Source organism: Trichosurus vulpecula, chromosome 8 (assembly GCF_011100635.1).
Source record: "Trichosurus vulpecula isolate mTriVul1 chromosome 8, mTriVul1.pri, whole genome shotgun sequence".
NCBI classification, from domain to species: Eukaryota; Metazoa; Chordata; class Mammalia; order Diprotodontia; family Phalangeridae; genus Trichosurus; species Trichosurus vulpecula.
In genome coordinates, this window is record NC_050580.1 from 9,547,612 (window position 1) to 9,571,955 (window position 24,344).

Sequence of the window (24,344 nt, forward strand, 5' to 3'; positions counted from 1 at the left end):
ATATATATATATATATATATATATATATATATATATATACATATGCCTTGAGACCATTTGCATTTCACAAAACAAGATGCATCAATTGAACAGAAGCACCAGCTGCCTGGACCAGCTTGTTTTTAAAAGGCCCTGGGCTTCTCTACCTCCTGAACAGAAAACCACTCTGAAAACATCCAAGCCAGGAAAGGCAGAGGGTTCGAGGTACAGGAGGGCTTCGCCACTGGAGCCCAAGCCAATTTCCCTTGCACAGAAAGCTTCAGAGGAAAGTTGATTGAGGTATTCAGAACCATGAAAGGCCTGGGGAAAACACCAGCCCTTCCTTTTATCTCGTTCCAAAATGTAAAAAATGAATGGATATTCAGAGCCAAAGAAGAAGCCTCACTGAGGATTCTCTCTCTTCCTTTCTTTCTTTTTATTTTTTTTTCAAATTAGAAAGCAAAACCTTTACCCAGCATCACACAGGAGACTCGTATGACTCACTGACAAAAGAAGTAGGTGCAAACACTGAGAATTTCAGAGCTGAAGGTGGGCTTCTGTCAGCAGCAGAAAGGGTGCTCTTGGAAGGGTCAGAAAGCAACTTTGCAGACCTAGGGGGGACCTCAGAGGTCATCTCATCTTGGAGATGAGGAAACTGAGGCCTGTGGGCGCTGGGGGACCTGACTCATCCAATGTCATGCTGGTGAGGAAGAAACAGTCAGGACTGGAACTCAGTTCTCATGGTTCTGAGTTTTAGGGCCCTATTGCCTCCTCTTGACTGCTCAGTGCACTAAACTGTCAAGGCTCAAAGCAAGCCGTGGCCAGGCCTTCCCTGCAGCAGACATCTCATGCTGCCGCCACTCCGCTCTCATCCCCCACAGCTGATCAGCCGCCAAGGCCTGTTGTTTCTCTTCCTAACATCTTTTCTCCAGTCCTGACACTTCTCCCATCACAACATCACTCCAGCGTGCTCCCTTCCATCCTCTGATACTACCCCCACCCTGGTGCAGACCCTCATCCCACTCACGCCTGATCTACCACAGAAACAGCTGGCAGGTCTGCCTGCCTCAGGTGTCTCCCCATTCCAGCATCCTCCATTCGGCCCCTGAAGTGATTCTCCTAAAACACAGGTCTCACCATAACACCCCCCCACCCAATAAACTCCAGTGGCTCCAGGAGCAAATATAAAACCCTCTTTTTGGCTCATAAAGTCCTGTATAGCCTGGCCCCCTCCTCCCTTTTGTCTTCTTATTCCCCTCTACATACTCTAAGAGCCAGTGAGCACATCCTTGTTGTTCATCACCCAAGACCCTCCATATCCTGCCTTGGCAAATTTTCACCAGCTCTGTTCCATGTCTCAATGCCTCCTTCTGCATCCCTCCCTCCTGGCTTCACTCACTTCCTTTAAGTGTCAGCTACCATCCCACCTGGTGCCTTCCCTCTTCTCTCACCTCCATCTCCTCCTGTCTATATCTTGTGTGTACAAAGTTGTTTGCATATTAGCTCCCCCATTAGACTGTAAGCTTCTGGAGGGCAGGGATTATTTTTGCCTTTCTTTGTAACCCTGGTACTCAGCACAGTGCCTAGCACGTGGTGGGCACCTGGTCAATGCTTCTCGCCTTGCTTTGCCTTCGAGGTCCCAGCCTCAAATAGGGGGCCAGTTTCTACTTTGCCTAGATGAGGTAATGTAGTGAGCCCCACCTTGACAACTTAGCCATTCATTCAGTTAGAGCCTCAGAGGGGAACATTCAGATCACTGGATTTAGATCTAGAAGGAGCTTCAGAGATCATTTCATCCAACTCAGATTTTTCCAGAGTTCCTGGGCATGGAGTGAAGTGCCCACAGTCACATAGATGGTAAATCCAGAGCTGGGGTCTGAGGTCAGCTTCTCTTTGGATTCACTTATATTTTCATGGTCCTTACAAACCATCAAGTTAAACCTATTCCAGGAAAAAAAAATCCCCTCTAAACAGCCCTGAGACAAGTAGGAATTCATTGGGCTCTTCTTTAAGATCTCCATGGAGGATGGGTGTGCACCTCCCAAGATAAGCCCACTGCACTTTGAGACAGGCCTAATTAAAACTTTGACTTCTACAGAGCCAAAGCCTGCCTCTGCCCACTCGATCACCTCCTTCTAGTCTCTCCTCCCCATCTTGTGACCCTCATCCTCTCCTGGGGCCAAACAAGTATGATTTCTCTTGGTGATGACAGGTTTTCAAAATCTCGAATGTAGCCATTACATTCCCTCAGAGTCTTCTCCAGGACAAGCTTCTCCAGGCCTTTCTGCCAGTCCAGGTGTGGTCCAAACATGTGGCCCTTCGCCATTGTGGTCACTCTCCTATAGGGAGTTTCCCACTTATTAGCATGTTTCCTAAAATATGACAACCAGAAGTGAACATATTACCCCCAGTGTGGACCGATGAGGGTAAAGTCACCAGAACTAGCCCCTCTCTAGCCCTGGGAGCTACAGACTCTGAATGGAGCCTCAGATCTCATTAGCTACCATGGCCATGTTACTCTGGACTCTAGTACCACTGCATCTTTTTCAGATAATTAACTAGGCTCCAATGCACCTCCTTCATGCCTGCTAGTGTCTGTCTCCCCAAATTATCTCACATGTATTTTGCCCATATCCTGTAAGTTATTTGAATGTGCATATGAGATAGCTTCCTTTGGATCCCTAGGGCCTAATACAACTCCTTCCTCCTCTTCTTCCTACATTCCCACCTATGGTCCTCAAGACCAAGAATGTGGAAAAGTCTGGACTCTAACATTTCTCTGGGGAGGTGCAACAAAGAAGGAACTGGATGGGAGATGGAATAGAGTGGAAATTCCCTGAGGGCAGGGACTCTTTCCTTGTGTTGCCTTTATATCCCCAGCACTTAGCATAGGGCATGCACTGAGCAGAGTCCTACTGAATGCTTGCCTGGCCAATGGATTGGTTGATAAGCCATGGTCTAGCCTCAGCTCCCTCATCTGGTACATGCGGAGTTGATTTTTGTAACCCAAGTATGGGGCTTTCCCTTTTTCCTGATTACATTTCATTGTATGCAGTTTGGCCCAATGTTCTAGCCTTCATAGAGTTTTTGAATCCAGTGTGTTTGCTGCCACTCTACCCCCAGGTTTGTGTAATTGGCAGATCACCCGTGTCTTTAAGCAAATCTAAGGAGGCTTGCCCTGGACATGCCCAGATCAGCTAACATGGCAATACCCTGCTTCCCAGTGTTCCCCCTACCACATGGAGGGTGGGCAAGCATCCCCTCCTTTGAGTGAATGCATAGACAGCTCAGGCTGTGACTTTAAGCTGGTGGAACAGGGGCAGTCTCTTTTTACAGTATCCAGGGTGTGAAGAGCACAGTTCCCTCACAGCACAAGTGCCATGAACTGAACTGGAAGGGGGAACACCTTCCTCTGCTCTCCCTTATCCCAGAAATGGGCCTGGGAGTGGTGGGTTTCTGTTTTTTAGTTTGTCTTTTTCTCTTTCAGGGCAGGCAGCAATCTCCATGGGACTCCGAAGTTTGAGCTCTGGGGACCTCAGAGGTCAGGATTGCGGGTAGGGTAGTGCAGCCATCCAGCCCAGCAGAGATGCCCAGAGGAGCTTCTCCTCTGGCGCCTTCACATGAGGAGGTCTGGACATGTGCAGGGCAAGCCCTCTTACACAGAGAGCTGATTGAAATGTTTGATGGCACAGAATTGTCAAGTATCAATCCTCTAGATACTTCCTTCTTAGCTTTTCTTGGAGTCCAGCTATTCAGTCAAGTCCAAATCTGCCTCACAACTGTGACCATGTAATCACAGCTTTGCTTTTGTCTCTGCCAGAAAAGCACCATCTTTTTTTCCCAATGACTTTTGCCTGGTCACCAACTTGCTCCCCCCTGTGAGTACCCTTAGCCAAGCTTCTTCAGCCCCACACCCCATAGAGACTGGCATCTTGAAGCTGGATGATTCTCCCTCTGCACCTCTGCATCCTGCAGGGATGTTTGCTCTTTTGGCGCTTGGGCAGGATGCCACTTTTCTTCTGCTCCATTCTCCCCCCAGTACTTGTGTTGCTCAGCGTCTGTCCCAAGGAGACGTAGCTATTAGCATCTTTGATTTCCCATCACAATCTCAATGCCCTCCAATGCCTCTTCTAGCTCTAAATCTAGGACCTGGTCCAGGATCTTCCTTCCACTAAACAGTTGGCTAAACCTGGTCAGACCTCTCAGCCTTTCTTAGGGGGCAGGTGGTAGGGGAGTGGGTGGAGCCCTTTGACCCAAACTCAAATGTGGCCTCACACACACTTACTAAATGTATAACCCTGGACAAATGACTTCCCCTCTATTTTCCTCATCTGTAAGATGTGGTTAATAATGGCACCTGCCTCACTGGGTCCTCGTGAGGATCGAATGAGGTCACACATGTAAATATGAGTCATCAGAGGCCCCAGCATTTCTTAAAATTCTGACTCATAATATAATCAATTGCACACATGCAGGTACAGAGAAATTTGGAAATACAATAAGTAAGATGCAGAGAGGCGTAGTGTGGAGATTTCTGAGAGTCTGAGCAGAAAGTTCTGGGTTCAAGTTCAACTTTTGCCACACTGTGACTTTGGGCAAGTCTGTCACTTCTCCAGGCCCAAAGCAGTCCTCATGAAGATACAAGTTGTGAAGAAGGGATAGCTCTGCCCTGGTCAGAGGAGCCACAATAGAACTCTGACACTAAGGGAATCACCATCATTTTTTTTTTATAATTGAAGTTTAGTTCTTTGTGGGATTCCATCGGGGCAACCAAACACTGAACTAATCTAGAGGTGTTGGGGGGGAGCGGCGAGGAGGGGAGGGGGGTGTCACTGCCCTTTGAAGATCTCCTCTCCTAGAGCACAGATGCATCTTGCAGGGCCAATCCATTGTGTTTGGACTTTTTCATCACTTGTCAGGGAAGTTACTCTTCTCTAACTGTGGGACTGCACTAGGCTCTCTGAAGGCAGACCGTCAGCATCCATCGATTGAAAGAAGTTCTGGGGTTTTGTTTTTTCCCCTTTAAAGGCCACATAGAGGTATCAAAGTTTAGGTTAATATATCATTAAGGCAGAATTCATGATTTCAAAGAAAATCATGAATATGCCTGAATGGTCCAGAATCGCGGCATATAAGGAATTCTCTAAGTAGAAGGCAGAGGAGTTAAAGCATTTATTCAAACTCCACAGTAGCAGATCCATGAACCAGTGTCCCCAGTTCGATATCCTGGCAAGAACCTTCCAAAACCAATATGCCCACCTCACAATAGTGACCAGGAGGTTACAGAAAAATATTATGGCAGCAAGCCAAGCCATACTGGTGCTTCCCCCCAATGCTAGGGCCCTCCAGTAAGAAGATTACCCACTGGCCTCAAGCCTTTGCTCAGCGCTCTCCGCATGAGGGTCAGTCCTGCTTTTAGTAGTGCCTGCTGCTGCTGCTGCCACTTCCGCTGCTGCCACTGCTTCTGCTACTGCCGCCACCACTGCCACTGTTTCCACTGCTGTGGCCACTGCCGCTGCTTCTCCTTCTCCTCCCTCCACTACATCTCAGTCTCCAAGCTGTGTTCTCTCCTTTATATATAGTCTCCAGACGGCATCCTGTCGACTAGAACATCATCTGAGCTACCAGAACTCAGGCGCCTACTATTGGCTCCAGTCTTAGCCACTCTCCCTAGCACCCTGAGAGACCCTCCTGAAGGCTATTCAAATGGGCAGGAAAGATCTTCTCACTTACTGATTGCCTTTACAGTTAACTCACTGGGCTACCCGTCACTCCCAAAACTCAATCACATCCCTGAAGAGTAAACGTGAGCATCAAAAGAAATTCTTTAATCGCTAAAATATATATTTGACTTGTGGTCTGTTCACTAATGATTCCAATCCCTTTTCTGCTTTCTTGTTGGAAATGCTCCAGGGAGAGGCAATTATTAGAATACCAGCCCCCAGCCCCATCCCACACACAGAGAAACTGGTGGGGTCCCTATCACTCCTCGATATTTTTGTGGTTCATTTTGGCCCCATCCACTGGCAGCAACTTGTATTGCAAACAAACAAAAGACAAAACAAAACTAAAAACCACTACCAGTAGTAACAAATCATTTATAACTCAACTGCCCACAGAAATATGGAGGGTAAGTCTCACTGCGCAATCCTCTCTGCTTCCTTGGTTCAGTGGGGCAGCAGTGATGACTCTCGCAGCTGAATGTGCTGCCACCAGTCCCAGGACCAGCAAAGGGGCCATGGTCATGGATGCAGCCACATTAGGCCTTTGCTTCCATTGCTTCTATGCCTCTTTGTCCTAATCCCTTCCTCTCCTCCCCTTGGGGTAACACTAGCTTCCTCTTTCATTTATAATTTCGACTGCCCTGACCTGAAATTCTGGTTGAAATCAACCAGAAATGTCTGGATCCTGGAAGTCCTTGGGGAAACATCAGCCCAAGACAATAGGTCTCCACCCCAACAGACTTGTTCCTTGTGTCATATCTAACTGAGGGTGGGGTTTGACCTTAAAATGTAGCATAACCAAGGCAAAGAAGTGGGAACAACTCTCTTCCTCTTGAGTATTAAGTTCAAGCAAGGTCATGGCTGTGCCCCAGTTGGCCCAACCAAAGAAGAATAGAGTCCAGAATGGCAGACATCTCAGCTTCATCAGTGGCCGCCATTTTAACGGAATGTGAAGGGCAGGACAACACTTTCCTGGTTTAGCAGTGCTATGTTCCAGGTGGCTGGCCCCAGACAGAAGGCAGAGTTGGAGCTGGGCACTGACTAGCCTCAGGGCTGGTGACCCAGGTCAGTGCCCAGGAATTACTGAACTAAATACTATACAAGTGAGCATTGGTCTAGGAACATCATTGGGGCAGAACAAGGAGATGAACCTTTACCCACCTGAAGCCAAAAACATTTGAAACAGAATTTCAAACTGGAAGCAGTCTTATGGGTCACCCAGGCCAGCCCCTTCATGTACAGATAAGGAGACCAAGGTCACAGAGTCAGTAAGTGGGTGCTAGGTGAGGGGAGATAGATGACAGATAGACAGAACGCTGGACCTCGAGTCAGGAAGACCCAAGTTCAAATCTAGTCTCAGACAAGTATTAGCCATGTGACCTTGGACAATCACTGAATTTCTGTCTGCCTCAGTTTGCTCAGCTATAAAATGGGGGTGATGATAATGGTACCTACTTCACAGGGTTATTGTGAGGATCATGAGACACTATTTGTAAAGAGTTTTATAAACCTTAAAGCACTGTCTAATTGCTAAGTATTGTCACCATAATTATTTTTAGCCAAGTCAGGATTTGAATCTGGGCCCTTGGATTCCAAGTTGATCCTGCTTTCATCCTACCATGCTATCTCTCCTAGAGGAGACTGTATGGGCCAGATACATGGCCAGAACGAAATCCAAGTCCAGCCCAGCTGCCCAAAGGGTCAGTGGAAGCCCAATAATGCTAAGCATAAAGGGCAGCAGGTTAGACTAATAGACTCGAGGAGCTTGGCATTGTCACAAGACATCTGGTATGATAACCAATGGTGTTGGATTTTGAGTTGAAAGCCCCAAGTTCAAATTCCAACTCTCCTAACCAGCTTTCACTGTCCTCAGGGGCATGAGAAACTTGGAGAAGGTGATTGTGAAGGTCCCTTGGAGTTCTGCTCCCATGCCACACCTTCCAAGGAGGCTAAGGTTTGAGCTGTCCAGGGCCTGGCCAGGAAATCCGGGTATATGTCACTTGGTTCTGTAGAAAGGCTGGAAACAGCCCAAGAGGATGGGGCCTATGGAGCCACTCATGTCTTTAGAGAGCATTCATCAACATGGCCCTTGTCCATTCTCCCATCTTTCATCTTGTCTCTTCTTGTCTTTCTCCATACTGTCCTCTTCTCTTCCCCTTGAGTCCTGTTTGCTGCAGAAACTTCAGGAGGAAGAACATGGTGACATGATATTCTGCGTTTCTAAACTATGTTTCAGGGGTGTCCTCCAATCCATGCCCACCCCACCCCACCCTTCCCATCGTGAGTGCCCTTTAACTCTTGGAATTATTTTTTATTCATTTGTATCTCCGTTATGTTTATCTTCATTAATCTACAACCTGTAGCCCCTCGATGGAAAGTGGGTTCCTGGGGGGTAGAGTGTGCTTTGTTTCCATCTTGGTATCCTAGCACCTGGCATCGTGCCTGGAACATAACAGGTACTTTATAAATACTTGCTTAATTGCATAGAAGGAGACTCATTCACTAGCATAGCCTTCTCCAGGGAAGTTGGTCATGGGAGCTACTACCAAGAATGTTAAAAGATTGGCCAAGGAGGGGGCTCCTCATGAGGCAAGAATGAGGAGACGTTTGTAAGAATCTCCCGTCTCTGTGCTAGGACCAAGGAGCAGGCTGATCTAGCTTTTAGCTGGGGAGGCAAAGGCTTGCCGAGAATGACTATGCACTCTCCTGGTTACCAGGGAGAATGGGATGTCCCTCCTTAACAAGATCCAGAAGGGTTTCAATACAAAAGGAATGAAGAACAGGGTCTGAAGAATCTGGAAGGATTCTGGCCAGTTCCAAGAGGCTGGTTGGGGGAAGAATGTTACCTAGAGTGGAGAGAGGAGAAGGGTCACTGGACATTTGAGCTAAATAAATAACATGGCCAGCTTTCCTGGCAGAGGAGAGAAGGGATCACTCTGAACGGGAAGAAGCTGCCAGTCCTCCAAAGAAGGGTAGAACGGAGTCCTGGAGACAAGAGGAGAAGGAAGAGACAGGGCTGGGGTAGACAGGTGGTGACACCCTGCACAAGGGCTGGACAGTTTTAGGTTGACTTGACAATAACAGTGAAGATGGCTGCAGGACAGGATAGAGATTAAAGAAGAATCTCTCCATCTGGTGATTCGTGTGGCCGCAAGGGATATGGCCAGAAGAAAGCCAGGGAATATTCTGGAGGATTAAAGAATCTTGGGAAAGAAGCAAAAAACTTTAGGAACCCAGATGGCGTTTCCATCACTGCAGTTGAAGGAAGGCAAGAATTTCGGAAGAGAAGAGTGATTTGATTGGGATTGGCATTAGGAAGGCAATGTGAATCAATCATTCTTCAGACCCATGCCACCACCTACTGGCCACTCCCCTTCCCTCCAAGCATGCCATCAATCAGTGCTCCACTCACCCTTTGAGTAAGCAGTTTAATTTAATTGAATTTAATAGAATCAAAAGCATTAAATGCATGTGAAAGAGAATGGAAATTCCATTTGATCCCCAGACTCTGCCTTTCCCAAAGGCAGAAACTACTTTGGTCTGGAGTTCATCTCACACTCTCCATCTTTCTATTTCTCTGTGGAAAAAAAGGAAAAATGCATGTCTTCTTCCTGGCCTGGCTTTTTACTTATCCCAGGGCTCAAACAGTACTCCTTTCTGTTCACAGTCTGTTCACAGAACGCAGGCTGACAAGAGGGAAACTGGGCAAAAGAACCACATGTTTTACCAAAGAACTATGCTATCCACAGAGCCCAAGAGCAGTCCATCAACAAGCACTGATCAAATGCCTACTCTGTACCAAGTACTGGGCCAAGCTCTGAGGATACAAGAACAAGAATGAAGTCATTGGTCTTGGAAAGGAGGATGTACTCTAATGTGGAGACAACAGGCACAGAAGGAAGGATAGTCAGCATGTAAGAAGATACACATATAGAAATATATAGACATATATGTATATATACAGACACACATACACATATACATGTACATAGACAGACAGGCAGACAGATAGATGGAACAGTGGATGAGGTACCAGGCCTGGAGTCAGAAAGACTCATACTCCTGAGTTCAAATTTGGCCTCAGATGCTGACTAGCTGTGTGATCCTGTCAAAGTCACCTAACCCTGTCTGCCTCAGTTTCCTCTTCTATAAAATGAACTGGAGAAGAAAATGGCAAACCACTCCAGTGCTTTGCTAAGAAAACCCCAAATCATCTCTGACTCACGAAGAGTCAGACACAAGTGAAAAATGACCAAACAACAATATACACATATACATGATATATACATAAATGAGCATAATTTATTTTTATGTATATTTTATAAATGAGTATATGTTTGCATGCATATGTGTGTCTATATGTACACATAGTAAGTAAAAGCCAGGTGGCCTGCAGAAGGAGGTAAAAATGGAAGGGAGAATCTTGTCCCACTGGGAGTGTCTATAAAGGCTCTGAGAAGTCCCAGTGTGGAAACTCCTTTGCCCAATGGAGTCTAGCTTGTCCTCTCACCTAGTCATTTTAGAAGGGCCCCCAGGGGAGGAAGCAGTGTGTCGAAGCTCCAACTTGGGATCATAGGCTTAGAACAGACAGGAAGAGAGTCCGACTCCCTCATTTTGTAGATGAGGAAACAGGCCCAGAGAGGTAGTGACTCACCCAAGGTTTCATGAGATTTGGTGTCAAAGGAACCAATCCATCCCTCTTTTCTACCAGAGCACTCAAGCCTCCCGGACTCCATGGCTTGTGAGGATGCCACATTGTCTCTGGTGAAAACTTAACACCCATTTTCGGGATTGGTCTGAACTTTTTCTTTTCTTTTTGTTTGCAAGTTGTATCTGAGTCAGGATATAAAAGCCTGAGCTTCCAGCGCTGGGAGGTGGGGCGGTTGCCTTACATACCTTCAATTACTGCAGTCTCATTTTCTTCCCAGATGTTTTGTATGCAGCTTTAAGAAACATCCAGCTCTTAGGAACAGACGTGTGTGTGTGTGTGTGTGTGTGTGTGTGTGTGTATGTGTGTGTGTGTGTGTGTGTGTATGTGTGGGTGTGGGTGTGAGTGTGTGGGTGTGTATGTGCACCTTCTTTAATTCTGCTCCCTCCCCCAGTGCTTGTTGGGTTTTCTGTTCATCCATCTCCAAGCCCCTGTGTCCGTATAATAGAAAAAGCAGCTCTGGCTCCTTGTCCAGTTACTGCTCTCGATATTCTCAGAGGGGTTTGTGGATTTCCACTTTGCTGGGAATTAGATATGCAAGGCCAGATATCATCGATGAGAGCTGCCTGCCTTGTTCCCCACACAATAACCTGGAAATTCACCCCAGAACAGGAAAAAGCACCCTCTCATCTCTGTCTGGTCTTTCCCTCATCTTTGTGTGGTGTGGGAGCTTGGGAGGCCCTTGGTGTAGATCATGGGCTGGCTGGGGGGAAGCAGGGAGACCAGGCGGGGCACTGGTTGTTTTGTTTGCTCCTCTGGCCACTCACCGTGTTCTTACTCCACTGCCTCGGCCCAAATGAGACCTGTCTTAACCTGGAGAGCCACAGGGAATGGATTTCTCTTCCAGTGAAGGGCTCTCACTGCTCATCAGCCAAGCCCTACCTCATAGGAAGGGAATAAAGGTTAGGACATTGGGTGTGCCCTGTTTCCACAAGACTGATCCACACAAGGACCAGTTTCATGGCTGTTCCTCAGCATCCACCAGAAACCTTGTTTTCTGTCACAGAACTCTGCCTCACTGCTGGATTTTCCAGGCAGGCGGTGCTTGGTTCTCCCTTCTGTGGCTCCTTCATTCATGAAGTGACCAGTGGCCTGGGTTCCCTCAATGTCTGCCCTGTTTCTCTTCCCATTTCTTGAGGCTATTGGCCAGGGCTCTCTGCCTTTACTGTGCAGCTCATCCTCTGGGATCGCCAGAGTAAACAAGCATGCTCAGCCTTGCCGGAGGGTCTTTGAGAATCCAGCCTCCCACTAAGCCTTAAGTTCCTTGGCTGCCCCTTCGTTGTGGACACTTCTCCATCTCTGCCAGTCTCTGCTCATTCTGCGCCTGCTTTGGATGACCTGCTCATGTAGTGGCATTTCTGAGACCAAGCTAGCAGAAAAGCTAATGCAATTAGGATCTGTTTGAGCAGGAATTAATTAGTGTGGGCATAAGCCATGGGCGTCCTGAGCTGATACTTCATGGGGGCAGGTAAAGTCTTTCACTGATTCCAGAGGCTTTAAACCTGGAAGAGACCTTAGATACCATCTGACCCAACCTTTGCAGATGAGGAAACTGAGGCCAGGGAGGAAAAATGACTTGCCCAAAGTCACCTGGGTAATAGGATCATAGATTCTATACTGAAAGGATCACCTGAGCCAACCCTTTAATTTTATAGATGAGGGAGATAAGACCCGGAGAGAGGAAGGGATTTCTCCCAATTCACACCAGTATCAGGTAGTGAACTGGATCTACATCTTCTCATGTCAAACCTCCTCCCATTATTTGTGCTGCCAAAAAGACTGGGTTGTGATTCAACCATCTGAAAAGCAGAGGAATCTCCCAGCTGGGTGTGCTCCTAACAAAGAAGGAAGCAGTCTGTGGCTTTTTCCTTCATAGCATGCTGTATGGAGCCTCTGCAGAAAATGGGGTTGGGGTGCCTGGAGAGAAGCTGCCCAGGCTGAGCAGGGCGGACCCCCTGAATCATTGGAGGGAGAGTCTTACAGAGGAGTTCACAGACCCATTGTGTGGGAACTGCTTGGCTGCCTCCCAAACAATTTTTTTTAACTTTCATTTCCTACCAATACCTGTTCTCAAAAAGGAAGAACTCTAATTAGAAATGTTACAACTAGACTACCAAAACCTAATCACATTTCAATACTCTAATGAAGATTTGGTCTTCTCCATGAGATCTGGATGGCAACCCCTTCCCATGGTCTCATCTTGTGCAGCCCTTGTTGTGTTGTGCAATGCCCCCCAACATGCTGGAGCCCCCCATTCAGGTTCTCTTATGTCTTGGGGAGACTGTTCCAGACACTGACCTATCCATCCTTCTACTATTTCTTACTCAAGTGAGACAATCAACCTACCTTCTTTTTCCCCATCATACCTTTCTCTCATGAGCTCTTTGATCATAATTATAGTCAAGTTAATTTCTTCATGTCCCAAGTCCTTCACTTTGTTTTGCTCATTGATATGGACACTGTCCCCCTCCGTCAGTGTGGATGCTGCCCTATGAGCACCCCTTCCTCTGTGGCCCATCGATCTCTTACAGAGGGGCTATCACTGTGTTGGAAGCCTTCCTCTAAGGTGGGGTTCTTCACCTGGGGATTCCAAACTTCTTTTAAAAAATACCTTGGTAATAGTATTTCCTCATAATTGGTTTCCTTTATAATCCTACATGATTTGTCTTATGAATTTTAAAACATTGGGCTTCACCAGACTTTCATAGGAGTCTCTGAACCCCAAAAGGTTACCTGCCCAGAGTAAACTCTAGTCCTTGATAGAATGGACCCTCATTTGGGTGAGCATAACCTTGATCTGCTCAATCCAGAGGTCAGAACCAGGAGCACTGGTATAACTGGCAAAGAGAAATTGAGGCCTGATGTCAGTGAAAAAGTTTCTGACCAATGAAAAGTGTCTCCAGGTGGTATGGGCTGTCTCCTCCCCTTCTTGGGAAGTGTTTGGCCAAGGGCTGGATGAGGTACATGGCAAAGGAGATAGAAATGGGATGTAAGTAGCCTAGAGGTTCCTTCCAAATCTCAGATTCTTGGTCAGAAACATCAATCACGGTTCTGTCTTTTTCTGTGAGATGGTGATGCCTTCAGGGACTATTGAGAAGCACATGTCTCTTGGCTTCCATGTTGAATTGCCCCCCAGACGACTGTGGTTTTAGACTTCTCATGTCTGCATTTAATAGTTGTTTTTTTATTCCTGTTTTTCCTCTTGTAATCACAAAATCCCAGAATCATATAATTTGAGAGCTAGAAGAGTCCCCGATGGTCTCCAGTCTCAGCCTTAAAGGAAAGGCATCTGTGTTATTACCTCCCAAAAAGTGTCAGACAGCTTCTACTTGCAGACCAACAAGGAGGGGGGACCTCCCACCCCTTGAGGGAGCACTTCTGGGTAGCTCAAATTGCCAGCAAGGCTTTTCCAGCTATCCTGATGAGCTTGACCCCTCTGTCATTTTCACCCAGTTCTGTCCTCTGGAGCCCTCCCCACAATAGCCTTTAGAATCCCTGAGGCTAGTTCCTGAACCATCTCTGTCTCCTGCCCAGAGTCATGTCTTCTCTAGCCTTTTTGACAGCCACTAGTCACAGCTTTTAGTGTGTAGCTGTACCTCCCTGCCCATCTCTGCCTTTGAGCCAATTCTGCTCTTCCATGGGCTTGGAAAGCAGAGATCTAGCACTGCTCGAATTGTAAGTGATTTGTCTGAGGGACCTGCCAGGGGAACAAAGGGCGTAAGCTTTAGCACAAAGATCTGCCCTGGACCCTTCTCTCTCCACCCTCTCCTGGTGACTTTTTAAGTTTCCCTGCATGGACTTCTCCCCTGTTAAGCAGGCTGATCTGGGGGGATTATCGGTGTGACTCTGGGTAAGTCTCTTACCATCTGGGTATCCCAGACAAATCTCTAAGACTGCATTGCAGAAAAGGGGCTGGTTTGCAATGATAGAGAGACTTTCCTCACCTGGGAATACCTCATACTAATAAAATGATGGGTCTTATCCAAATACAATGAACAGTAATAGCTGGACTTTGTGTAGAACTTTCAGGTTTATTCATAGCTAACATGGTTGTAGTGCTCTAAGGTTTCCAAAGCCCTTTAGCCCACTTCATCGGCTGAGCCCGAGCCTTACAACAGCCCTGGGGGTGAACAAGGCAGGTCTTATGATCAAGGGATCAAGGATTTGGAGGCTGGAGAACCTCAGACTCAAACACAGCCTGTAACAGCCCGTGTCACTTTGGGGGAATCACCGGAGCCTCCTAAGCCTCTCTGCTTTCTCATCCAATGAGACCTGAGCATAGAACCTTCGAGTGGCCATCAAGCCCCAGGCTCCACAGGTCAGAAGTCACCAGTCCAAACACACCAATGGACTGGACAGACTTTCGAGGGAGCTCTATACATAGCAGCTATAATTACCCCCATTCTACAGATGAGAAAACTGAGAGTCGGAAAGGCTAACGGATTTCCTGTGATTTTCCACAGGAAAGTTAAGGGTTGGTGACAGGATTCAAACCCAGATGTTTCCTGGTTCTTGGGAGCTTTCTGCGGAATACCGCTCTCTCTGACGTATGGTACAGTGGACATGGTGGGGTTTGCGGACTTCTCTGTTCATAATATTTTTAAAAAATGAATTTGGCTAGTTATTTTTCCCAAGCATTTGACAAGATTTGAACCCAATCTGCTGGGAAATCATTTACCATCTTACAGCTCTCTGTGTCCTTACCCAGATGTAAAGAAAGCCTCAGAGAACAGCCCCTCCCCCCACCCTCCCCAGACACCTCCTCCTCTTCAGAGTTTGTGTTTAAGCTCCGAGGTTCACCCCGTGTCTTTCCAGCCAAGAAATAGCCGAGACCCTGAAGGCTTCACTTCCATCACCTCAGTGGAACGTTGTTATCCTCCCGTCTGCCCTACTAGAATTTCAGAGGAAGTCCCTGTAACTGTACAGACAACGTATGAGGGAAATGGGTTGGGGGCCAGAGAGCTGCCCGATGGGTACCTGGCGCCTAGCTCTGGGACATCTGGGTAGAGCCATTAGAACTCAATGTATAAGACGAGGGTTTCCTTCAGGTTTTTTAGCGTGACTTTCATTTTATTTTTGGTAGACACAAAAGCATTTTCTGGAAGCACCATGAGGCAGCAAGGACAGCGGTGTGCGGCTTTGTCTGTGTCCCCAGTGGGACCGTCCGCCGTAACCGATTTCGCTCCTGACGTTCCTGGCCCTCCAAACGATGAGTATCAGTCTAGCGAGCCTTTGGAATCTCAAGAGAGTCAGCCTCAGCCCTTTCTGAAATCCCAAGCCCCCTTACCTGAGTGTCTCTGTCCCCTAGAAGCTTTGCCTCCCTCTGCGCGGGAAGAGATGGAGGTGCCAATAGAAAACCATTTTCCCCAAGGTAAGCGGCCAAGGTAGGCGCTAGAACGCTCCTGTCGATAACATGAATTAAGAGGTAAACCAGAACTCCTGCCCCACTGAAGGCCTGACGCTCTGCCTAGCTTGGGTGTCACTGGGCTAACCTGGGAAAAGGCTCCCCCCAGCAGGTTACAAAGAACAGGGAAGCAGAGGCCGCGACCAGGGATACACCGAAAAAGGGCCTGCAGTCAGTCAGCTACCAAGCATTTGTTAAGTGTTTACTATGTGCCAAGCATTGTGCTAAGCGCTGGGGATACCAGGAGAGGCACCCACTCAGTCCCTGCCCTCAGGGAGCTCGCCGGCTAATGGGGAGGGGCAGGGAACAATGCGCAAGCAGTTATAAACAAATAGTACATGTTCTGAACAGATGGAGAGCAACCTCGGAGGGAAGGTCCTACAGCTAGGGGGAGAGAGAAAGGCCTCCTTTCTTGCAGAAGGTCAACTAGAGTGACCAAGGGCCACGAAGCTTCGTGGAGACTCAAAACAGCATTTAAACGACATATTACATTCTCTGTCTCTGTCTCTCTCTGTCTTTCTCCCTCCCCCCACTCCTTCCTCTCATTTGCTCCTTCCCTCTCTTTCTCTTTTTTCTCTCCCTCTCCCTTTTTCTTTCTCATCCTCTCCCTCTCTTCCTGTCTCCCTCGCCCTCCTCTCTCCCTCTCTTCTTTTCTCTTCCTCTTTTTCTTTCTCTCCCTCTTCCTCTCTTTCTCCCTCACCTTCCTCTCTCATTCTTTCCCTAGTCCTTTCCATCTCCCTCTTCCTCTTCTCCTTTTTCCCTCGTCCCTGCCTCTCTCCCTCCTCCTCTCCCTTTCTCTCATCCTCTCCCTTTTGCTTTTTCTCTCTCATTCTCTCCCAATCCCTCATGCCTCCTTGTGGTGTAGAACTTCCAAGACCATTCCAGAGGAGCTCCAGCTCTAGCAGGTCCTAGTGAGGTGGAAAAACTGCGTAGGCCCAGAAATGGGGTGAGCTCAGCTGCACTCTGAGAAGCTCCCCAAATGGCCCCTAGAGGTTTTTGGCCATAGCTACTCTCAAAGACCATCAACTGACTTGTCTCCTGATGAAATCCCAGATCTCCGTCAGGTGAAGGCCATAGATGGGAGTTCTGTGGCAAGGGTCGGTGTTCAGGGTTGGTGCTGAGCTAGAAACTGGAGAGCTCTTCCTTGCCTCCAAACCCCCATTGTGATTTAAGATCATGGCTTCCTTTTGGAAGGAAAGTCGAGGAGCAGTTGAGGGCAATAAAAATGGAGGACGCTCATTGCTTGAGCCTCATTCCACCTTCCACCAGCTCGTGAGCAAAGCTTTTCAGAGCTTGGCCCTGCTCCGTACACAAGGCGCCTCCAGAGCTGCAGTCCTTCTCTGCACAGATCAATCAGTAAACATTTATTAAGTACCTACTATGTTCCAGGCACTGTACTAAGCACTGGGGATACAAAAGGAGGCAAAACAGAAATGAGATGAGATGAGACCCCTCGCAATCATGGCTAGCCAGCCAGTGTAGCACGACCCACACACTAACGGGCAAATGTGGAGGGCTGCCCATTCCAGATGAGCAGGGCTCAGGCAGAGGAGAACTCTGGTTCCCTTCTGCATGCTTCATGCCCTTGTCTCATGCTGCCTTCCTGGGGAATGGAAAGGCAAGGAAGTCTGGCCCCTGAGGAGATGTCCCCCACACTTCCACGGGAGGCTCCCTGGGGCAGGGCCCTGGTTTTGTGTGGACTTTGATCTCCCAGAGCCTTGGGCTCTTTGCCTTTTACTGAGACCTTTGGCAATTTCACTGACATAGGGACCTCCCAGTACAAAAACTCTCTGCACTGCAGCCGGTTTGCAGCTTATCTGTGACCCAGATTCTCAGAGCTAATGTGACTTGTTTCATTCCCAGAGCCCATATGTGTCTGTGGCACTGCACTGTGGAGACAATGAGGCATTGGGAGTGATAGGGTCTGGGTTCAAATCCCAACTCAGCTATTTACTGCCTGAGTTATCTTGGGCCTCAGTTTCCCCCTTTAGACAACAAGCCCCATCCAGCCCTTCCCAGTCCAAGGAAAGTCTCTGCATTTTGCCATACTGCCTCTCATTGGGTCTCTAGTCTGGGGAATGGGTTTTCAGGACTGCATCTGCACTGTCAGTCCCAGAGTAAGATGCTCCTGATGAGGAAGCCCTCTCCCCCAGGACAGGTGAGGGCCCGCTCTGTCACAGTCAGAGCCTCCTGGCCACTAAGAGGTTAAGCCACCTGCCAGCATGTGCCGCAGGCAGACCCTGAACCCAGCTCTTCTGACTCCAAGGCCATTCTCTTCTCCACCATGTGCCTGTCACTGAGAGTCCCTCATCAGGGTCTAATAAATCCTTGGTGGTAATTGATTCGCTTGTCCCCCTCCACCCCCTTTGGGCAGAGATTGGGCTCAGCCCAATCACAGGGCGTCGCTTATAGTGATGCTCTGATTTCTTGGACTTTTTCCTAAAGTGATGCCAGACCAGACCTTAAAGAGGTCATTAACAAAACTGCAGAAGAAGACCATTCCAATTAACCACAAAGAGTCAGTGACAATCTTGGGACAAGCCAAGGGGAGGGAGGAATAATACAATTGCCCTTATCTGGCTCCTGCCATCAGAGCAGCAAACTGAAGAGAGATTCATACACTGTCCCCCCAGCTGAACTGGAATAATTACAAAGGATGATTTGAGAGCGAATCACAGAACAGTGTGGTTTTCAGAGGTAGTAGAAGCCATTTTTAGAGCACAAATCGAGGCAAATCCCAGAAAGGTCTTGCTGGCACACCCTGGAGTGGAGCTCCATGTGCATGGTGCTCCCTGGGAGTCAGGGCAGTGGAGAAGGGCTGTGCTTAGACAAGATCCTTCTGCTTGACAAGACCTATTCATGAACTGCAGGCTGTGTCTAATGGAGCTCACGACCCAGCAGCACCTCCCAAGGTGCCCTAAAGGATTTGTGCCTTTCTCTTTTAGGGAATTATAGATGCTGTGACCTGGTCGTGAAGCTGAAGGAGTGCCGGAGGCCCAGCGAAGAGAGAGGGGTGGCCCCAGAGTCCCCAGCAGCCCCATCAGAGCCCACGAGCCCTGAGAAACCGGAGCCACCACCAGAGCAGGATTCGTGCCTGGAGCCAGAGATCGATGTCTTCCCTGCCCATTCCCTGACCCTGAGGGTAAAGGCCACAGTGTCCCTTTCTCTGGGAGGAGAGAGGTTTCCTGGGAAGTCCCTGGGGACTTGAGTGCTTCCCAGGCTCCTCTCCTTGGTCCTCCTTGGATATGTTCATGAGGAGCCTTCTGAACCTGAAACATGCCATCCCATTCATTTTGCTCAGTAACTTATGGGACAGGGCTACACCCAGGGTGACCTCCAACAGGGGCCTTTGATTGGGAGGTTGAGGACCTGGTCTGAAGCCAAAGTTCTGCCATTTTCTGGTTGTCTGGGGTAAATCATGCCCTCTTCTGGGTCCTTGAGGGCATCAGACTCAATGATCGCTGTGATTTCCTGTTCAGCTTTCTGACCTCTGACACCAATGATGGAGCTGCCAATTGGCAATGGGTTCCTTTCAACCCCTACCCCCAATTTTTCAAAGATGAGGAGTCTTATACCCAAAGAGGGCAAACAGCTTGTTCAGAATCACAGAAGTAGTAAATGGAGATGCTGGATTTGAATCCAGGGCTTCTCTGGCTCTGAATTGAGCTCTCTACAACTGGGCCATATCTTCCTCCTCTTGTCTGGTTGAGTAGTGAATGGGCTTCCCCTTGAAGAAATGAGGTCATTCTGCCCCCCACATGTATCCATGACCCTATGTCTCCTATGGCTCCAAAGCTTCTTCTTTGGCTTTAATCAGCACATTTTCTTAGGCCTCTTCTACCCTCTACAGCCCTAGAGGATGGGGAATGCCTTCTTTCCTTCCCCACCCATCCCTCTGTGTCATACAGAATTGAGGACCACCCAGGCTTGTCCAAGATCTATGATAAATGTGCTTGAAATTAAGGGGTGGGAATTGGTGTTCTCTCTGCTAGCAAAGATGGGAGTCCCCATTAGACCCCAAGGCCACAGGGAGAGCTCCTGCCCCACCCGGACAGCATTCCCCACCCGTGGTAAAGCTGAGAGGGGGCCTCTCTGGACATCCCCCTCCCTAGGCTGAGTTACACAGGTGTCTGGCCTCTCTGGGCCTTTTCCCACAACAATAAAATGTTCTCTCTGTCGCCCTCAGGAAGCTCTGGAGGTCCACAAACCTCAGTTTATCTCTCGTTCACAAGAACGGCTGAGAAAACTCGAAAGTATGGCCCAGCAGAGGAAAGCCCAACGAGGAGAAAGCCCCAGGAAGAAACCGAGCCCTCTGCCCCTCCGAAACACTAAGAAGAAGCAGTACACCATCCCCCATCCGCTCAGTGGTGAGTCCCGCCCCCCCCCACCTCCCCTCCCTTTCCCCACCCACCTGCTTCAAGGCCAGTCTGGAGGGATCACAAGGGGAGAGACTCACCCTGGGAACTTCCCGCAGAGGGAGAGAATCCAGCCCTGACATTTCCGTGGGAAGTGAAGCAGGGGGTTTACTTTTACTTTTGGGGACTTCAGGTCCTGCTGCCAAGCCTCAGGCCCTCACCCATCTATGGGTACCTGGGCCACCCAGACAGAACAATCACCCGTAGACCTCTCCCTCCATGGCCAGAGCAGCAGAGCAGCAGATCCTCCTTGCTCAGCTACTCAGGGAGAGGCCTTTGTGCTTCCTTTGTTCCATGGGTCACTTTTCTCCTCCTGCTGAGATGTGTCTCAGCACCCATCTCACTGGCACATGGCCACCAAGTTTTGGGTCCAGGGCATCAACAAAGGGGTCTTCTTCCTTGTTGTAGCTACCATTATTTCTTGGTGCCCCATCTTGAGGTCCCCATCCACAGGGTACAACCACCCATGGACTGGCACCCTCTGATCACTGTGGTGCCCCTCTGGAATGGCACCTTCTGATCATTGTGGTTACCCTCTCCGAGGCCTACTCTCCCTCCTCAGTGCTCACAGAGGTACAGGCTAGACTCCCTGGTAGACAGGCCACCCTTTCCCCTGGTGCAGTGACATCTATTCCTCACATCTCTGCCCCTTGCCCCCACACACAAATGAAATTTGTTCTGGGTGCTGAGATTCCTGGGGTTGTCTCTCACTAGAGCTGTTGACTAAGGCTTCTCAACATGACAGAGTGCACTAGGGCATCCATGGCTGCCCTGACCATCTTCTCTACATCGCAATGAGGCATCGGGCAGGGACTCTGAGGGAAAGGTGTCACATACCCCTGGGCCAGTAGTGGGGCTACATTCTGCCAGCCTGACTAATTTGAGGAGGGGAGTTAATTTCTATTAACCACAAGATGGATATCAGGCAAAGAGGGGGATCTGTGTGCACACAACATGTCTACAGGAGCATTGCGGTTTGGAAATTTCCTTACACCTGCTGTGCTGGGGCGTGGGAATATAGACAGATTGGGGTAATAATTAATTAACTAAGAACAACGAAGCCAGGAGGAGGTTCCCAGGGGTGCGCCTGGGATCTGGGCAAGGCTCTGGGCTGTCTACCATCTTTATGTTAAAAGCGAGTGATATCGGCTAAAACCTACTGGATAAAAGCAAGGTCTGCAGGGTTGTCAGATGAGGTGACCAAGCTGGGAGCAATAGCAAATATACTGGACAACAGACTCAAAACTCCAGCAGACTTGACACACATGAGCATTGGGCTGAATCCAATCAGCTGAAATCAGTACAGTCAAAAATCCCCTTCCCAAATCTACCTTGGCTGAGGCACAGCTGGGCACAGTGGTCGGTCTTCAGACTCCAGGAGTCAGCATCGAATCCTCAGCTACTTGAGGGCAAGGACCAACTTTTACCTCTCTTTATATGTGCTTAATCAAATGTTTGTTGACTGACTCACTGACTGAATGTGACTTCTAGTGGTGTGAGGGAAAGCAACAGGAATAGGTGATAGCCCGGCTGTTCAGACTATATCCAGACTGCAGTGTTCAATTCTCGGCCCTGAGGGTTAAGGAGGACATGGATGAGCTGGAGAATGACCAGAGGAGGACATTGAGGATGGTCAGGAGCCTTGATCCCACACCACGTGAGGGTCATTTGGAGAAGCTGGGCAGGTTTAGCCTGGAGAAGACTCAAGGAGGACATGAGAGCTGCCCCCAAGTATTTAAAGGACTGATATAAAGAGATTCTATTGGCAGGACCTAATGGAGAAGAAATGAGAAGAAATTAGCAAGGCTCGATCCAGGCTCGATACGGAGGAAGCCCCACAATGAAACAGGCTCCTCCTCCTCCTGGGAGGTCCTCAGGCAGAGACCAGATGCCCACTCCTGAAGTACATTCTAAGGAGCTCTCCTGGCTGAGCCACAAAGGCCCCCTGCATCCCTCCCAGGCCTGGAATTTCACGGTAGCCCTAGTTCATCTAAGTACTTCTGTGGTGGGACTGGACAGCATGAGATTTGTGATTCCATTATCCACACAAGGAAGCCCTTAGCCAGGGTCTCGGAGGTAAAAAGAGACAGGCAGGATTTGAACCCAGGTCCTCCAGCTCCAGGACTGGTTCTCTAGGTCTCTCTGAGCTCTGGAAAGTTCAAAGATCCCTCAAGATGTTATAGCCCAGGTAGTTTTGATGCGAACAAATCAGATTTATGCCTTGGAGTCTCTGGTGTCCCATGCTTGGATCTGTACCCACTGCATTCCCAGGAAATTGTTGTGGCCCCTCAGGAGGTGAAGCCTGAGATGTGTGTGATGGGGAGAATGCAGGGAGATAAAAGCATCCTGAGACACAGCCCAGCAAATATTCCAAGGGTCCTCGTGGCTGGTGGGTCAGCGAGGGACAAGAGGAACATGAAGCTTTTTGCTTCGGCCTGGCCTCTGGGCTGTGGGCTCTGTGCCATCAAGAGCCTACCTTAGAAAATCAGCACCTTGCCAATCAAGAGTGAGTAGCTCCTTTCCTGGCATCCTCAGCCCCTCCTAGAGTATAGGGCATACAGTAGGTGTATAGTAAGTGCCCATTGATGGATGGGTGGATTGCATGGAGAGCTCTGTAGAAATGTGGATGAAAATAGGAATGAGTTCTTGGTATTTAGGCAAAACCACAGAGGCTTTTCTCCTTTCTAGCTATCCCCTCTAACTCTTATTATTTCTTTCTTTAAAAAATTTAAAAAAAGAGGTTTTATTAATGTATTTTCTTTCACTAGATCTATGATTTCATTGGTCTTGGGAACTCCCAGTGAGAAGACCCCTCTATCAATAGAGTTCCGCAAATTTTATGGAAGTTATGGAGTTGCCGAAGGCAGAGAGGGGTAGAGTGATCTGCTCAGGCTCACACAGCCAGAAGGCAGCAGGGGCAGGGCCTGAACCTGGGGTCTGTCTTCCTCTGAGGCCAGTCCTAACCACCAGACAACACTATCTCTCAAGATATATATTTTTTTTTTTATGTAATACATCCCTCCTCTCTCCTTTCCCTGCCACATCTCACCCTTTTTACAGAGGAAAACCCCTGACTCAGTGGCCTCAGCAGACAACATAGCCAACATTCTGCTACAGTGGTCCCCCACCCCTTGCCAGGAGGGGAGAGCTAGACCTCATTGTCTGCTGTGCTTCCCAGCCTGGCTCTACCCGACCATGGACACTGCTGCTTCCTGCTTCCCCATATAGGAGGTCCTGTTTTCCAGGTCTTTGCTCTGGCTGTATCTGATCCTTAACCTCTACTTCTAGAATTCTCTGTTCTCTCCAAGGTTCAGACCAAACACATGAGGTTTGTTCTACTCCCACCTCACTCCGGTTCATAGGATTCTAGCTCTAGAAATGGAAGGTGCCCTGGAGGCCGTGGAGTCCAACCCACTTAAAGATGAGAAAACAGAGGCTGAAAGAGATGAATTGACTAGATGCAGCTGGGTGGGACAGTGGGTAGAGCCTGGGAGACCTGGGTGCAAATCTAGCCTCAGACGCTACCAGCTGCGTCACTTCACCTCAGCTTCCTAAGCTGTAAAGTGGAAATAATAACGGCCCCTCCCCCGCTGAGTTGTTGTACGGATCAAACGAGATAATGTTCGTAAAGTGGGCAGCCCACAGCCCCTCCCCCACCCAGCACAATTCCTAGAACACAGCAGGCCCTTAGCCAGCATGACACAAGTGACGGGGTGGGGACCAGGCCTGGTTTGAGTCTCGCCTCAGACACTAGCGCGTGACTATGGGAGAATCCCTCACCCTCCCGGAGGCTCTTTCCTCGTCCGTAAAATGGGCGTATTAATGGCTTCTATCTCAAAGACTTGCGATGAGTGTCAAATGATGTCATTTACTCTGCAAACCTGGAAGTGCTGAAGAAATGTCAAGGATTCTCCTCCTCTTCCTCCTCCTCATCACCATCACCATCCTCCTCCCCCTCCTCCTCCTCCCCCTCCTCCTCCTCCTCCTCATCTTCCTCCTCCTCATCACCGTCACCATCATCATCATCCTCCTCATCATCATCTTCCTCCTCATCACCATCACCATCATCATCCTCATCACCCTCCTCCTCCTGCTCCTCACCATCATCACCATCA

General features: G+C 48.7%; 1 protein-coding gene across 1 annotated transcript in view; it reads left to right on the top strand.

Annotated features, from left to right (window-relative positions):
* C8H10orf90 (chromosome 8 C10orf90 homolog) overlaps nucleotides 1–24,344 on the top strand; it is a 274,229-nt gene that overhangs the window by 211,328 nt on the left and 38,557 nt on the right. Inside the window, exons 5-7 of the mRNA XM_036735056.1 lie at nucleotides 15,494–15,781; nucleotides 18,760–18,956; nucleotides 20,001–20,181. Of these exons, the coding sequence (XP_036590951.1) occupies nucleotides 15,494–15,781; nucleotides 18,760–18,956; nucleotides 20,001–20,181 (666 nt within the window). The remainder of the gene's footprint in view (nucleotides 1–15,493; nucleotides 15,782–18,759; nucleotides 18,957–20,000; nucleotides 20,182–24,344) is intronic.